Source organism: Oncorhynchus gorbuscha, linkage group LG13, assembly GCF_021184085.1.
Source record: "Oncorhynchus gorbuscha isolate QuinsamMale2020 ecotype Even-year linkage group LG13, OgorEven_v1.0, whole genome shotgun sequence".
NCBI classification, from domain to species: Eukaryota; Metazoa; Chordata; class Actinopteri; order Salmoniformes; family Salmonidae; genus Oncorhynchus; species Oncorhynchus gorbuscha.
In genome coordinates, this window is record NC_060185.1 from 54,975,796 (window position 1) to 54,993,491 (window position 17,696).

Below are 17,696 nucleotides of genomic sequence, written 5' to 3' on the forward strand. Positions count from 1 at the left end.
AGCCGCGCCCTCAGAGCATGCGCAGACCAGCTGGCTGGTGTGTTTACGGACATATTCAATCAATCCTTCTCCCAGTCTGCTGTTCCCACATGCTTCAAGAGGGACACCATTGTTCCTGTTCCCAAGAAAGCTAAGGTAACTCAGCTAAACGACTACCGCCCTGTAGCACTCACTTCCGTCATCATGAAGTGCTTTGAGAGACTAGTCAAGGACCATATCACCTCCACCCTACCTGACACCCTATACCCAAAACTAAGGAGATGATTGTGGACTTCAGGAAACATCCACATCGATGGGACAGTAGTGGAGAGGGTAGTTTTATGCTAGTTTTATGCTCCTCGGCGTACACATCACAGACAAACTGAATTGGTCCACCCACACAGACAGCATCGTGAAGAAGGCGCAACAGCGCCTCTTCAACCTCAGGAGGCTGAAGAAATTCAGCTTGTCACTAAAAGCACTCATAAACTTCTACAGATGCACAATCGAGAGCATCCTGTCGGGCTGTATCACCGCCTGGTACGGCAACTGCTCCGCCCACAACCGTAAGGCTCTCCAGAGGGTAGTGAGGTCTGCACAACGCATCACCGGGGGCAGACTACCTGCCCTCCAGGACACCTACACCACCCGATGTCACAGGAAGGCCATAAAGATTATCAAGGACAACAACCACCCGAGCCACTACCTGTTCACCGCGCTATCATCCAGAAGGGGAGGTCAGTACAGGTGCATCAAAGCGGGGACCGAGACTGAAAAACAGCTTCTATCTCAAGGCCATCAGACTGTTAAACAGCCACCACTAATATTGAGTGACTGCTGCCAACACACTGACTCAACTCCAGCCACTTTAATAATGGGAATTGATGTAAAATATATCACTAGCCACTTTAAACAATGCTACTTAATATAATATTTACATACCCAACATTATTCATCTCATATGTATACGTATATACTGTACTCTATATCATCTACTGCATCTTTATGTAATACATGTATCACTAGCCACTTTAAACTATGCCACTTTGTTTACATACCCTACATTACTCATCTCATATGTATAAACTGTACTCGATACCATCTACTGCATCTTGCCTATGCCGCTCTGTACCATCACTCATTCATACATCTTTATGTACATATTCTTTATCCCTTACACTTGTGTGTATAAGGTAGTAGTTTTGGAATTGTTAGTTAGATTACTCGTTGGTTGTTACTGCATTGTCGGAACTAGAAGCACAAGCATTTCGCTACACTCGCATTAACATTCTGCTAAACATGTGTATGTGACAAATAAATTTGATTTGGTCTTTTATCAAATAGGGCTAGCTTCTGTATACCACCCCTACCTTGTCACAACACAACTGATTGGCTCAAACATATTAAGAAGGAAAGAAATTCCACAAATGAACTTTCAACAAGGCACACCTGTTCATTGAAATGCATTCCAGGTGACTACCTCATGAAGCTGGTTGAGAATGCCAAAGCTTTTATCAAGGTAAAGGGTGGCTACTTTGAAGAATCTAAATCTGATTAACATTTTTTTTGGTTACTACATTATTTAATGTGTTATTTCATAGTTTTGATATGTTCACTATTATTTTACGAAGTAGAAATAGTAAAAAATATATATATTAAAAAACCCTGGAATGAGGTGTTTCCAAACTTTTGACTAGTAATGTATGTGTGCCTGCATGTTTGTGTCTGCATGTGTGTTTTGTTATATAATAATATATGCCATTTAGCAGACGCTTTTATCCAAAGCGACTTACAGTCATGTGTGCATACATTCTACGTATGGGTGGTCCCGGGAATCGAACCCACTACCCTGGCGTTACAAGCGCCATGCTCTACCAACTGAGCTACAGAAGGACCAGTTATAACAGTTGTAACGTGTTTGTGTATTGTAGCACACAGGGGCCGGCGATGAGGGTGGTGGCCAGTCTCTGACATCATCAGGAAGCTGCCTGAGGGACTTCCGTGCCCAGCCGTTCGTGGAATGCCAGGGCCCGCGGGGTACGTGCCACTACTTCGCCAACATCTACAGCTTCTGGTTGACCCGGGTGGGCGCAGATGGACCGCTGAGCTCCTCTACTTCACAGGGCACGCTCAAAGAGGAGTGGCAACAGCGCCTCAACGTGGGCCGGTGCAACGTGTGTATGAAGGAGTGACCCCACCCACCCTCCTTCTGGGCCCGGCCACATCCCACAAGCACCGGCCCCAAAATCTCGGACCCACCACATCCCAGAGTGCTTTGAACATGCACACTCATTGGTTACCTGAGAGGCAGTAATGATACACCTCATTAGTCACCAGAGAGGCTGTGACTACATTGGTTGTTTACCTGAAAGTCTGAATAATATTTACATTGACACATGCTCTCTCTTAACTTGTTTTATGCAAGTTCATACCAATGAACATACAGTACTTGATCAACTATCCTTTGAATAATTTTTTTAGATTAGTAACTTTTTTTCTCCTCCTGAAATATGTAACTTGGCTGAAAGCTCTTAATATGTGTATGTTTCCAGGTTTGAGTACCTAATATTACGTGTCAGATTGTCCTTCGCTCGAGACTCCCAAGTCAACAACAAACCGAGTGGCTTCAAGCATCAATGTGGCCCGTCCACACTCAAGATTCAGAAAACTTGAATGTCCTCAATTAGGCAATTAATTTTGCAGCAATCACAATACATACAGACATTTCAATTGTTACTATGTTTTTACGTACAACAGTGGTCCTCACACTCTTGGAAGCTGGGACTCTCCCAAAGCCTGTGATGTTTTCTCGTCATCCACCAAAGCCACAGTTGTGTTTATTAGGTCACGCAACAAATAACTTTTTAAAGTAGAATGCCAAAATAAGCATTTTTGATTGGAGATGTCCATGTTGTCCCTCCCTGTTCCGTTTTCTTATGTTTTGATTAGGCCTTGATTCAATCAGATCAAGTTTTTTATCCAATTAATTGTTTTATTTAATTTTCTGTTTAGAACTGTATAGTGCTAAAAGCAGTATAGTATCTACTTCATTATCTGTAAACTGTATAACATGTTGAACAATGCTTTAGTTTAGATTGTACACGTTTAGAGAAACAAGGTGTCTGTTCCTTCAGTTCATTTCAGTCCTCTCATTATTGGGCCTCCTTGTCATTTAATTGGGCTTCCTTTCACTTTGGTCTTTAAAATTAATTCTGTAAAATAACTTAAGACCCAAACTCTGGTTGTTGAGGTAATGGCACCAGTCGTTAAAATGACTTCACCATTTTGAAAAGCTTGTCTTTTCTTGCACGCTGCAGGATGCCTTACACCGATCTACTACGTCATGTCTGAACATTCAGCCTCTTTGGTCTCGACTTCAACACGCTACCCAAACTAACACAAGGAATTAAGCCTCGCTAACACACGCAGAAAAGCAAACTCAGTAGTCATTACACTTCAAATGAGTGTGTATAACAGTGTAAGACTGTTGCAAATTTCAGTCTTTAAATGTTTCCCTGTACGTCTTGGCATTATTGTTTGTTGTATGTAAATATGTTGTGGTCCTTCTGTAGCTCAGTTGGTAGAGCATGGCGCTTGTAACGCCAGGGTAGTGGGTTCGATTCCCGGGACCACCCATACGTAGAACATGACTGTAAGTCGCTTTGGATAAAAGCGTCTGCTAAATGGCATATATTATTATTATTATTATGTTTGCACTGTCGAAAGAACAGGATTGCTTTATATTTGTACTATAAATGTCAAGAGTATTTATTTAGGTAGGAATCATTGTGGTGCTATTTTTAAAAAAAAATGGTGAATGCATGGTATTTCTCAAAATAAGAATATTATGTTGTCAAATGTTAGGACTCAGGCCACAATGTCGGGAAGTATTTGTAGGTGGTGGACAAGAGGAAAAAAGTTGGAAAACCGAGAAGCATGGTGTCGCATAACTGTGTTGAGTGCTCGCAGATTGACAGTCTTACCCTGCGAGGCCCCGTGTGGGGATTTATGTTCCAGTCAAGCAGTAACACACCTGATTCAAGTAATCATATCAAGACTTCAATCAAGACATTGACAAGTTGAATCAGATGTGATGCTGCTGTGCTGGAACAAAAACCTGTACCACCACCCCATCAGACTCTTGCAGTGCGAGATTGTTTAATCTCATGTTCGTTATGGTGATGAAAAAGGGTAACATGTCTTGAGATAGTTTTTTTATCCTACCATACATCAACATTCTCAATTTCTCAGTGCAAACATACCCTTGCTGTCTGGTTAAATTTGGACCCTAAGGTCATTTTTAGGTCAATGAGAATATTGTGGTCACCGAGTGTCTTCTTTTAAATGTAATGTCTCAAAAGATGACCAAAGTCATAGGGCAACAGAACATAACTATTGTTAAAGGCCCCATATAAACAGGGCTGAATTCACATTTTCTGTACTGTTGGACTATAGAGAGAGTTTCGCAGTGGAAGCCACTCTCAGGAGGATGTAACGTCACAGAAAAGTGATTTGTCTGTCAGATTGAATAGAGAGTTGTTTCAACTCCATTCTATTTCTATCTGCAACATTTTACATTACTGAATATACCCGCTTCCCCTGAGTCATTCCATGTGATTAACATAATGAGACCCTCTGTCCCAATGAGATCGCTGTGGGTGTAAATATGTAGATGGGAAAAACACTGACAGAAGTGGCTCTGAGTTGTTGACTGACTGACTGACTTCGGTTCTGGAAAGGGAGGGATCGTTCTTCTCCAAACCCCTCCCCTTTCTCAATGTGTGGCTTCTCCTGTAACGTTAGAGGCATATCAGAGGTTAAACATAGTAACTCAACATCACTGACACCGACACACGCAAACACAGAGGCTGAGCCACCCCGAAGACAATCCTCTTCTTAAAACATTTGGTACGATTTATGTCAGCACACTTGATCCTTATAGGATAAGCCTTTCACTAACACACACACTCCTCTAAGCAACCAGTAGTCTTAAAAGCATTATGTGGACTGTTTAAAAGGTAAAAAATAAATGCATCTAATTTCCAAGTGTCATGTCTGTGTGATTGTCTGACCTGATGTCAATTGTAAGACTTTAGTTCCCAGATCTCTAAAATTGCTGTTTCATATTTGCCAAGAGACAGAAACAGTATATTTGGTCATCATATTATTACATCCAAATACTACAGGACTAAAAATCTTAATTGATAGTTGAAAATAATTCAATAGTAGCCCAATACATACGGTAAGAGCTCAATGGCACGCCAACCGTGGGGGATCGATAGCACAAGTCATTGGCACCCATTCAATAAAGTTGACACTACAAAGTGAACATGTCAAATCAATGTAGTTACTAAAATGTGATTTGGATACATTTGGCTATTTTCAATGCATAATATTTATACGTTTTCAAATATTAATTTCAAATATTTTTCAATTATAAAATGGCAAATTAAAATGCACCCCAACAACTATGAGAGTTGGGGTGCATTAAACTTCTTCTGTTCTGGTCCCTTGGCTACCACTTTGTAAGAGCGTTAAGCGAACCCGTGCACATGCGCAGATACTGTGTGTGACTGGGTGAGAGCGAAATCTTGCATCTTGCTCATCGCAATATCTGAAGTACTGCTTGTGCAACTTTTCACTGATTCTACCTTTAACAGTGGACTGATGGACAAAATACTATAGTTTTTCAGTGTGGTATTCCTTGAGGAAAGATATTTTTATCCTCCAATGAACCAATAGTCCAGCTTGGTCAGTCAAAGTGGTCAATCCTCTGGAGCCGCCGCCTCCTGATCTCCTCTGCTGTCAGTTCTCCTGGAATGTTGAAACCATGCGAGGTTGGTCTTCTCTGAGTGGAGCCCCCTAAGGGACAAAACAATTATAATGATTGACACATGCAGGTGTTGTGACTGAGACTGTAGGCTTGGATTGAGCACTCCTATAGATTAGTTATTTGACCCAACATTTAGATTAAATGGAGGACTTTAAAAGTCTTGAATCTTTTTTGATTTAAGCACTTCCAATTAACTCTATTTTCCAGCACAATCCACTGTACCCAGGCTTCCCACATCAAAACAAGTTGAAATTAACTACTTTCATTAATCCACTTGCTCTTTCCTCACATTGAAGTGTATAAACATATTTTTAGGACAACAAGTACAACACAAACCCACATGACATAAACAATTGCAAATGTCAATCAAAAAATAAGTTCTACCATGCAGAAACCTGATTTAAAATTTTTAAAAAGTATTTATAAGAATGCTGTAAGTACAGACATTGTTTGCTCAATGGGAAATTAATATCCAACTAGTCAGTGACAACTGTGTTGAGTTTGTGACAGCAACTATGTGAGCTTATTACAGTATTATCGACAATATGTCCGGGGATTTCCTATGATCTTCTATGTAGAAGAAACCCTAACCTTTTAACGACTCTTGTGTGGCTGAGCGTCAGAGCATAACAAACCATTCGGACTCTACAGGCGTTTGTGAGAAGAACCGCTCCCCCCGGACTCCTTCATGATCCGCCCTTGTCTCACAAACATCTCTAACTCAGCCCCCATTACTCACACAGACTAATGGTATCAGAAGAAATAGATTAATTCAATGGACGAATCCAACCCAGAAGTTTGTAGCTCAAACCACAATGTTTAAAAGGGTGTGACAGCGGGACTCGAAAGGTTAAATTTTAAGGCCTCTGTGAATCCGGATTAGGGTATGCAACTGAATTTTTTTTTTTTTTATGGTTTGCAACGGTGAATGAAAATATGTTTCTTATTCGACAAGGCCTGGTAGACGGGGACTACCTGGCCTTGTCAAATAAGAAACTTCTTCCATTTGTTGCCTACTGCTTAATGAACAGAACCCAGGTCTGTGTGGTCTCACCTCTGCCATTGAGACTGGCTCTGATGGCTGCCTCGTACTGCTCATCCTCTGATAGACCTCCAGTGTAAGGGTGAACATTCTGGGGTTGCGCACGGTGTCCTCCACTACTGCCACTGTATCCTACAGAACCCCCACCCACACACATACTAGGATTACCAAATATATCAGGCTCTTGGCAAGTATGCTTGGTACTACACTGAACAAAAATAAATGCAAACATGCAACAATTTCATAGATTTTACTGCGTTAACAGTTCATATGAGGAAATCAGTCAATTGAAATAAATTAGGCCATAATTGATGGATTTCACATGACTGGGAATAAAGTTGGTCACAGATACAATAAAAATAAATGGGCCACAGGATCTCGTCCCTGTATATTTTTGCATTCAAATTGCCATGGATAAAATGCTATTGTGTTTGTTGTCCGTAGCTTATTTCTGCCCATACCATCACCCCACCTCCACCATGGGGCACTCTGTTCACAATGTTGACATCAGCAAACCACTCGCCCACACGATGCCATACATGTGGTCTGCGGTTATGAGGTCGGTTGGAAGTATGTCCAAATTCTCTAAAATGACTTTCATTGTGGTAATGGAAAATTCACTCTGGCAAAAGCTCTGGTGGACATTCCTGCAGTCAGCATGACAATTGCACGCATCTCAAAACTTGAGACACCTGTGGCATTGTGTTGATGTGCAAGATGGCGCCAACAGACATGGCAGTTCTGCATCTAGCTCCTAAGCAACTTTTCAGTATTTTGTTTGTTGTGTGTCATACATTTTTACAAGCATTTTGCTACACCCACAATAACTTCTGCTTAAAATGTGATTTGATTTATGTGACAGCAGTTTTAGATTGGCTTTTTATTGTCCCCAACACAAGGTGCACCTGTGTAATGATCATGAGGTTTGATATGCCACACCTGTCAGGTGGATGGATTATCTTGGTAAAGGAGAAATGCTCACTAACAGGAATGTAAACAAATTTGTACACAAGATCTGAGAGAAATACACTTTTTGTGCCTATGAAAATGTTCTGGTATCTTTTATTTCCGCTCATTAAACATGGGACATACATGTTGCATTTATATTTTTGTTCAGTGTATATTGCAGACACAAACGAAAATAATCTAGACTCTGCCCATTGTGGAAGCGAGACATCAATAAATCAAGGTGCAAAATGATTAGACATATGTAGCTACATACCTGAAGAGTTATAATATGGATTTTGTCTGGCATGGTATCCATTCATCACAAATCCTGTTGGGAGAGGAGACACCTGATCATTTAATTTGTCTAATCATGTAATGTTATACTGTGGTTGGACACAACATGATTTGTTTTGTTTCCAAATGCATTTAACCTGAAATTTCTATGAAAAACAGTGCAGCTTGGAACCAACACCACATACACGTCGTCTTGTTTAAAGGACAAAAAAACACTGTTATTTGGAAAGGCAAAAAAAAATCTACACAGAAAAACATACACACAGACTAAGGGCGACTTTCAACCAAGCTTTTGTAGCCAATGTGAAATGGCTAGTTAGATGGCGTTGACGTCACCCGCTCTGAAACTTGCTTGGTAAGGGCCGCAGCTGTGAAGAGTAACAATGCTTTGTGGGTGACAGTTGTCGATGTTCCAAGGGTCCCTGGTTGGAGCTCAGGTTGGGGAAAGGAGAGGCATAGAAGCAACACTGTTACAATGCTTTAGAGAGTATCCTAAGACATGGCATCATAGTCTGATTTGGAAATCATTCTGACTAATCAGTCTGACTAAAATCTCAAATTGCCCGCTTGACACAAACTGCCATGAAGGTCATGGGTGTGAGGCAGCATTCGTCCCTGCAGCCCATTATTAGGCAAGCCCAGACTATTTCAGATCACTCCCATGTACTCCACTCTGAGTATCAGCTCCTCCCCTCAGGCAGATGCTATAGGGTTCCCCTCCATGTACCCCTGGCTAATGCTCACTCCCCAGTCCAGCCCTTTGTCACACCTGCATTCCCATGTCTACCAAATACCTAAACAGCAATAACTACTGGGTAAATGGGAGAGAATATGTGAATAAATCATCTGAATAGATTAATGTAGGTCTGAAAATTACTTTAAATGTGTTAATGTTGAACACCTGTTGTTTTCAATCTGATGTTGAAATTCAAGCATATTGACGTTCATATTTATTCTTACTTGCGAAAGCTAAAAAGACAAGAATACATTACAACATATAGACTATTTTAGCTAAATATAAAAGTTGGCCTTTAAGCAACAACAACATCCTCATTCATAGTCATATGGAGTGTCGCTGATAATTGTGAGTTGTTTTAGGAAACTAGGCATATGTCGCGCGTCACTACTTCACAGGAGAGGCATTTGACCGTAAACATTTAATTTGTATTTTATCATCATTTTATACATTTTGGGGGGCAGAAATGCCTTCAGAAACATGTGCCTTAATAACAAACTTGTATGCCATCTGTAAATAAATCAAAAAAATTACGAGCATAGTTGGTTTAGCCACGGAAAAAGACAGGAACTTCCTGCTAGGCATGATTGGCTGAAATAATGGATGGGATGGACATGGTGAGATCTGAGTTCGGATTGGTCTGCCATGTAGCCGCTTCTGTCTATAATGAGCTGCTCAATATGTGTAGGTAATTCTTTCTAACGCAGATTTTTTTTAAAGACAGCTCTACACTTTCTGGAGGACCGAGTTTTGAAATCATTGGAATGCCCGGTGGAAGCAGAGTAGGATTGCAAATACAGTGAGTCAAAAAGAGAACACAGAAGGCTGTTGTATAAAACAACTGTCTCCGGATTACATCTTAAAACTAAGGGCAACGATGGCATCCGTGACAGAGAGGGAGAAGTGTTCATCCATGTATACGGGTAAGTATTTATACGTTTCAATGTTTGTCAGAATGTCGTTTTAATTGCAAGTTAAAGCATACTGTTAGCTAGTGTCCAAGTTCCAAAATTATCCGGTAGAATATCCTGCTATTAATTCTTTACTCACAACCGTAATCTATTTAGTGTAATTAGCTCACCATTAACTTGTAAATATTTTTATTTAACTCGGCAAGTCAGTTAAGAACAAATTCGTAATTACAATGACAGCCAAACCCGGACGACGCTGGGCCAATTGTGCGCCGCCCTATGGGACTCTCAATCACAGCCGGATGTGATACAAACCTGGATTCGAACCAGGGACTGTAGTGACACCTCTTGCACTGAGATGCAGTGCCTTAGAACGCTGCGCTCCTCAGGAGCCCAATAATGATCTTGTTGTGAGTTTATTTTCCTGTAATAATGAATGACACACTTATACAGACATATTGATAGATGTAGTATAAACAAGCCTTTAGTCTTTAGCACATGGCCTCACATGTTTATCCGTAAAGAGATGGGTGGGGCTAAGGCTTAAGAGGGTGTGAACGATGCTGAATGGGTGTGGACAAAGTGCTCTCCGGTACATTTATCAACGTTCCAAGCAGAATTACTTTCCCACTGTTCCTCAACTGTAGTGTATGATATAACATTTTCTAGCTCTCTCTACTTTTATTCATTGTAAAAAAATATCATTTCAAATTTTGCAACATAAGACCAAAATGAGCCGGTAGGTCACATTTGTCCCCATTTTATTCTAGTCTCTAAGCCTCTTGATAAAGTCATGAAAAGTAGTATATACTTTGTGAAAATGCTAATAAGCATACTCTCCTCCACACCTCAGCTTGACACTCCCGTTTTATGCTCCACCTACAGAGGTCCAAAGTTTTACAGGATCCATGCAGACACAAATGCGGGTGAGACCAAAATACCAAATTCGTCATTGCACAGGTTTTTTAGCTTGTTGCGCATGTTTTAGTGAGGAAAACATTGCCCACGACACACACAAACCTGCAATTGTTCTCATGATGATCTTCAAAGGACCAGCGGTGTAGAGAAGCCCCACCAGGATGCCTGCCAGGTGTCCCACAAAGGAGGTCCTGCACAGAGAAGCTTGTTATGAGTTACCGCCTGGCTACAACGCACACGACTGCGTAATTAAATGACTCTCAAACCATGAGAAACAAGATTCTCTGGTCTGATTGAAACCAAGCTTGAACTCTTTGGCCTGAATGTCAAACAACACGTCTGGAAAAAACCTGGCACCATCCCTACGGTGGCAGCAGCATCATGCTTGTGGGGATGTTTTTCAGCGGGAGAGACTGATAGACTAGTCAGGATCGAGGGAAAGATGAATGGAGCAAAGTACAGAGAGATTCTTGATGAAAACCTGCTCCAGAACGCTCAGGACCTCAGACTGGGGCGAAGGTTCACCTTCCAACAGGACAACGATCCTAAGCACACAGCCAAAAGAACACAGGTGTGGCTTTGGGACAAGTCTCTGAATGTCCTTGAGTGGCTCAGCCAGAGCCCATACTTGAACCCGATTGAACATCTCTGGAGGGACCTGAAAATAGCTGTGCAGCGACGCTCCCCATCCAATCTGACAGAGCTTGAGAGGATCTACAGAGAAGAATGGGAGAAACTCCCAAATACAAGGGAGAAACTCCCCAAATACAATTGTGCCCAGGTTGTAGCATTATATCCAAAAAGACTCAAGACTAATCACTTCCAAAGGTGCTTCAACTGAGTAAAGGGTCTGAATATTTATGTAATGTAATTTTTCCGGTCATTTTTTTTGTTTTTATTTCCAAAAATGTCTAAAAACCTGTTTTTGATTTGTCATTATGGGGTGTAGATTATAGTGTGTAGATCGATGAATGGGGAAATAACGATTTTTCTCAATTTTAGAATAAGGCTGTAACGTAACAAAATGTGGTAAAAGTCAAGGGGTCTGAATACTTTCCAAATGCACTGTATTTCAAGATGATGTGGATTCCCTAGAAATAATCTGAATTAATGTAAACATTACTTAACTTGTTCAAAACAAGAGTTCTCAATTTACCAGGTATGGAGTAAGTTGAGCAGCGGGACAAGGTAAATTATGCAGCCTACACATTTCTGCACTAAATGAAATATTGCCAATACCTTTTTAAAAACATCTTTACTTTCCAAACACAATTCAACACAATCACTTTTTGGTATTTTAATAATTTTAAGCATCTTTTAACACAGGCTTAACAGGGATTGTTGTTCTCAATTTCCAGCGATAAGCCTGGTAAGAAAAAAATATTAATTTGCTAAACTTGCCATTGGCCCAACTTGCCCCATGGCAAACATTTTGACTATATTAGCTCACACAGCTACACAGATGCACTTTCATGCTAGGTTTAAGACCTCATATTGAAGCTTTTTGAGACCCCAACTGATGTGTAGAACAGTCTTTAAATTATGTACTTTGGGTTATATACAAGAATCCTGAAACCTCTAACACAATACATTTGTTGGACCTAACTTGCTTATCACTTTCTCCATGTGGCTTCTTCCTTCACAGACTCCATGAAACGATGACCTCTTCGTAAATATTTGGTCAAACTACACATTTTGTGTATAGTTTCCTAGAAACAAGGGAGGCTCAACTTACCCCAATCTCCCCTATTATCAAACCTAATTGTCTGTAAGCTTTCATTTAGAACTATTTAACACATTGTGGAAGATAAGAGACTGTCTAGTGAACTTACGATAAACCTTGGGTCATGTTCATTCGGGCACACAACAGTATAAAAATATCTAACTAAAATGTGCATTTCTTATTGGAAACTTGTGACACCTGGGCTGGGGGAAAGGCTGTAGGTGTAGAACATGTGTTTACTATGTATCTGACTACTCCTGCAACAAAGAATAACTCACCCCGGTGACGTTACATGAATCAGCACCAGCTCAACCCAGCTGGCGTAGCGATTGGCCACTGGGACGCCCATCACGTAGGAGACACCTCCCGGGTGGTAGTGGTTACTCAGCACTTTCAGAGCGAAAAGCACTCCTACAACACAGGACAGACAGTTCAGTCTCACCATGCCACTCACAGCACAGCATGATTGAGGTCAATTCAGTTTTCAATTCAGGAAGCAAATTCAGAGTTGAAAAACAGAGTGGACCTTTTTACTGTCCAACAGAGGCCCATTCATGTTTAGGCTTATAACTAGGACCTGGGGGTTTTCCTGGTAAAAAAAAAACTACCATGACCCAAACTATTGTGAGGATAGATAGAAACCTTCCGCAGCAGCATAACAGCAAACACATTGACACTGTAGCTAGCTAGTACCTGAGAAGCCGACTGCACACTCTAAGCTGTAAGAGGGGTCCTGGGTGATCTCCGAGAGCACCATCTCCAGCAGCAGATAAATCACGCCCGTCAGCAGGGAGAAAACAGTCAGAAGCCAGGCGTAGAAGCTGCTGCCTAGCCGGGGCTCCAACTTGACGCCCTTCCACAGGAAGGATGCCATGTTGAAGTACAGGTGCCAGTCGTCTAGGTGGTGCAGCGGCGACAGCACGAGGCGGCGCCAGTCACCACGCCAGTAGGCCTGCTGGACGCTGATGCAGGCCTGGAGGAGGGGTAAGCTGGGTACCAGAAAGAGGTAGACGTTAAGGCCCAATACAGCCAGCGTCACAGGGGGAATGTTCTCCACCCCCACATGGAAGACCTGGGAGGCCAGGAGGATCAGACCCAGCTGACCTCCCCCCCTCTGTCGGTAACGCATCCTCCTCACTCAACTGCGGTAGCTCAGCCTGGAGTGACACACAAACATGTACAATTAAATACAATATCATACAACTTTCTTTGTCCTTTGAAACAGAGATTTGTCATTTTTTGCATTCTTATGGGGATTTTTAACCACCTCCAGTTTCCACACACAGAGAACAAGACAAGGGCACCCACATAAAAAAATATACTATAGATGGGTTAGCTGACAACATCACGGAATAAATGTGCATGCTTCAACAGGACAAAAGTCTGTAATTGTTATGATTCTGGGTGGCAACAATGACAAGAAAACTGCCATCTGGGGAATCGTAAGGGACTCCTTTCAGATAAAACTATCTTGTTATTGATACACAATATATACACACAAAAGTATGTAGACACCCCTTCAAATTAGTGGATTCGGCTATTTCAGCTACACCCGTTGCTGACAGGTGTACAAAAATCGAGCACACAGCCATGCAATCTCCATAGACAAACAATGGCAGTAGAATGGCCTTACTGAAGCGCTCAATGACTTTCAATGTGACACTGTTATAGGATGCCACCTTTACAAGTCAGTTCTGTCAAATTTTGTCTAGGAGGAACAACGGCTCAGCTTCAAAGTGGTAGACCACACATGCTCACAGAATGGGACCTCACTGAAGCACTTAGCGTGTGAAAATTGTCTGTCCTCGGTTGCAACACTCACTACAGAGTTCCAAACTGCCTCTGGATGCAAAAGCACAAGAACTGTTTGTCGGGAGTTTCATGAAATGGGTTTCCATGGCCGAGCAGCCGCACACAAGCCTAAGCTCACCATGCACAATGCTAAGCATCGGCTGGAGTGGTGTTAAGCTCGCCACAATTGAACTCTGGAGCAGTGGAAACATGTTCTCTAGAGTTATGAATCACGGTTCACCGTCTGGCAGTCTGACAGACAAATCTGGGTTTGGCGGATGCCAGGAGAATACTACCTGCCTGAATGCAGTGGCAACTGTAAAGTTTGGTGGAGCAGGAACAATGGTCTGTGGCTGTATTTCATGGTTCGGGCTAGGCCCCTTCAAGGGAAATCTTAACGCTACATTCTAGGCGATTCTGCGCTTCCAACTTTGTGGCAACAGTTTGGGGAAGGCCCTTTCCTGTTTCAGCATAACAATGCCCCTGTGGACAAAGTGAGGTCCGTACAGAAATGGTTTGTCGTGATCGGTGTGGGAGAACTTGACTGGCCTGCACAGAGCCCTGACCTCAACCCCATCCAACATCTTTGGGATGAATTGGAACACCAACTGCAAGCCATGCCTAATCGCCAAACATCAGTGCCCGACCTCACTAATGCTCTTGTGACTGAATGGAAGCCAGTCCCCGCAGCAATGTTCCAACATCTAGTGGAAAGCCTTCCCAGTAGAGTTGAAGCTGTTATAGCAGCAAAGGGGGGGGGGGCAACTCCATATTAATGCCCATGATTTTGGAATGTTCGACAAGCAGGTGTCCACATTCTTTTAGTCATGTATTGTACCATGTCTTGTTTTGATGTGTTTTGACTAATGTCATGTCTATTCTAATATGTAAGAAAAAAACAACTGTTCATTGTGCAAATGTATTTATGTTTTCAATAAACATTGGAGATGAAATATAGTTTACATGTAAGACAACTCAGTCTGTTTTGCCCCATAGTTGCACATGCGTCTGTTTTGTTGCTAAACAACCAACCTGTCGATGGTATAAATACTATAATATTCACTGTCGTTTTTTGAGGGGACTTTACTGTAGTATTAACAGGACCGAAGTCTGCAAAAACACTACAGTGAATACTGTAGTATTTCGGACATGACTGTAGCATACTGTGGTATTTATAGTTTACTGTAGTAAATGTTTATTATATAGTATAGTAATTACTGTAGTTCCCTGCAGTCTGTAGTATACAGTTGTATTACTGTAGTGTTTCTGCAGACTAGTATTTTTGTATACATTACTGTAGTATTTACAATAGTGCAATTGTTTGATTACCTTTGATATAGCAATGTGGGATTTCTCCTTGAGGAAACCTACTCTACAAAATACTCAAAGAGCACATTTTCTATAACCCGTAGGTAGGTAGGTATCTGAACAGATAGTTCAGTGCTTCTGCTCTTTCTGGAACCTGTAGGGAACACACTATATATTCTGTACTTGGCATATAGACTTCTCACCTCTGGGTGGAACAAATTAGGTTAAGAGGGACTGGAATGGGCAGGTTAAATGCAAACTAAATACTGCCAGGCCCACCCAATCAGATTGAGAAAAAAATAGAGAATACATTATTACAAAAATACTCCTCAGCAAAAGTAGCAATTCCTCCTTAACTTTAATGGTGAAAGGCAGAAAGAAAAAAATGAGTAAAATATGCGTATATTCTTTGTAAATCACAATTTGTACCATGATGCTAGAGTGGCTAATGGCTAGGAATGATAGTTACTTTCTGTTGATACACAACATCTGAAAGTGAGAGGAATATTTTCCCACCTTCTCCACTAAAGCTACAATATGTAACTTTTTGGTTGACCTGACAACATTCACATGTTATAGATTTGCCAATCTTATCGAAACAAAGTCTAAGAAACGATAGATCTGTTGTATTTTACATTTACCAGAAGCTCTTATCCAGAATGACTTACAGTAGTGAGTGCATACATTTTCCTACTACTGTATGTGGGCTATTTTTATGCTTCCGTTTTTAGGTTTATTTTTTGCGTCTTACTTTCGGGTTGGTACACCAGCTTCAAATACAATAGTGTTGGTTAAATATATTTCACAGCGGTTTACACGGTACAGGGATTCTGACTAATTTCAGTATGTGACAAAACAAGCAAATATAGTGGAAACTATTTTAATTTTAGCAACCAAGAAATGGCAGCGCGATTTCTACAACGTGCATGTTTAAGGAGGAAAACGATGCCTTTGCAGCCTGAATGGAGGATGCTTTATGTAGGAGCTGGTCCACTGGGGACATGAGTCTATTTATTACCTGGAATGCACATCGAGTTTAGACGATGGGGTCTAGATCTGCACTATCGGCTTCGTAGGCTAAGATTAGGCCTACATTCCACCTTAAAACTGTCAGAAAGCAGAGCAATAAACACCAAACAAATGTCAAAATGTAAAGAATATCGTTAGCGAGCTTTCATACTGGAGCCAACAAAAAACAGACCTTGATATTCAATCTCAAATGACAGACACATAACGTTTAGGTTTATAGCTGGTTGATTTTGCCCCAAAATTGTAACTTACTTCCTTGTACCGCGCAGACAGTATTTGAATATATTGCTGGTATTGTTGGTCTCTCTGTCTTCTGGCCGACAAAACACTTATTAAAGACGATTAAGGGATATTGGGGTTTACCTACACTTAATCATACACGGTAAACTTTTCATGAAATGTCAGGTGAATAGACCAAGTGATCATAACAGATTCATTTGGTGCACACTGTACAGATCATAATAAACGTTTTGTGACGAAAACGAGCGTTTCTTATTGGACAAGTTGACGTTAGTCCCTCCCCGTTTTCTTCCGTTTGGTTTCCAGTGTGTGAAAGTTCAGTTGCATTACCATATCGCACCACAACAGCAGCATCTGACCACAGTGTATTAGCACGCCACATACGCACTCACTTTTCCCCCATTATTTTGTATCTCTATGCGTTTCACTTCCCTGTCAAAGTAAAGGTAAAAAAAATTCAAGTACTGATGAAAATGTTTAAACAATATATATATATATATTAGTAAGTTGTGTTTGCATATATTTTTGTATCATCTTGTGTTCGTTTTTCTTCTACAGCTGCACAATCGAGAGCATCCTGTTGGGCTGTATCACCGCCTGGTACGGCAACTGCTCCGCCCACAACCGTAAGGCTCTCCAGAGGGTAGTGAGGTCTACACAACGCATCACCGGGGGCAAACTACCTGCCCTCCAGGACACCTACACCACCCGATGTCACAGGAAGGCCATAAAGATAATCAAGGACAACAACCACCCGAGCCACTGCCTGTTCACCCCGCTATCATCCAGAAGGCGAGGTCAGTACAGGTGCATCAAAGCTGGGACCGAGAGACTGAAAAACAACTTCTATCTCAAGGCCATCAGACTGTTAAACAGCCACCACTAATATTGAGTGGCTGCTGCCAACACACTGACTCAACTCCAGCCACTTTAATAATGGGAAT

At 41.5% G+C, this 17,696-nt stretch overlaps 2 protein-coding genes across 7 annotated transcripts in view; one reads left to right on the plus strand and one right to left on the minus strand.

Annotated features, from left to right (window-relative positions):
- col4a4 (collagen, type IV, alpha 4) overlaps nt 1-5,025 on the plus strand; it is a 174,208-nt gene extending 169,183 nt beyond the window's left edge. For all 5 annotated transcript variants that reach the window (XM_046295033.1, XM_046295034.1, XM_046295032.1 and 2 more), the window contains one exon: nt 1,911-5,025. In XM_046295033.1, the coding sequence (XP_046150989.1) occupies nt 1,911-2,171 (261 nt within the window). In that variant the 3' untranslated portion in view covers nt 2,172-5,025. The remainder of the gene's footprint in view (nt 1-1,910) is intronic.
- rhbdd1 (rhomboid domain containing 1) lies at nt 4,068-16,994 on the minus strand. 2 transcript variants are annotated; one of them, XM_046295039.1, is made up of 8 exons: nt 16,765-16,994; nt 16,502-16,590; nt 13,078-13,541; nt 12,663-12,795; nt 10,764-10,852; nt 8,077-8,130; nt 6,867-6,986; nt 4,068-5,841 (listed from the first exon to the last, which is right to left on the minus strand). In XM_046295039.1, the coding sequence occupies exons 3-8, from the start codon at nt 13,511-13,513 to the stop codon at nt 5,732-5,734; spliced, it is 942 nt and encodes a 313-aa protein (XP_046150995.1). In that variant the 5' UTR covers nt 13,514-13,541; nt 16,502-16,590; nt 16,765-16,994; the 3' UTR covers nt 4,068-5,731. The 2 variants fall into 2 exon arrangements, with proteins under 2 accessions (XP_046150995.1, XP_046150994.1); XM_046295038.1 differs by lacking the exon at nt 16,502-16,590 and having other exon boundaries at nt 16,765-16,993.
- Nucleotides 16,995-17,696: the final 702 nt, after the last annotated feature.

What these genes read in the sequence shown, in the direction of transcription:
- rhbdd1 (XM_046295039.1), bottom strand. Translation starts at nt 13,513, where the DNA reads ATGCGTTACCGACAGAGGGGGGGAGGTCAGCTGGGTCTGATCCTCCTG. An exon ending in ATTCATGTAACGTCACCGGG is followed by an intron (nt 10,853 to 12,662) that starts GTGAGTTATTCT and finishes TTCTCTGTGCAG; the next exon opens with GACCTCCTTTGTGGGACACC. An exon ending in AGCCAGTCTCAATGGCAGAG is followed by an intron (nt 5,842 to 6,866) that starts GTGAGACCACAC and finishes TTTGTCCCTTAG; the next exon opens with GGGGCTCCACTCAGAGAAGA.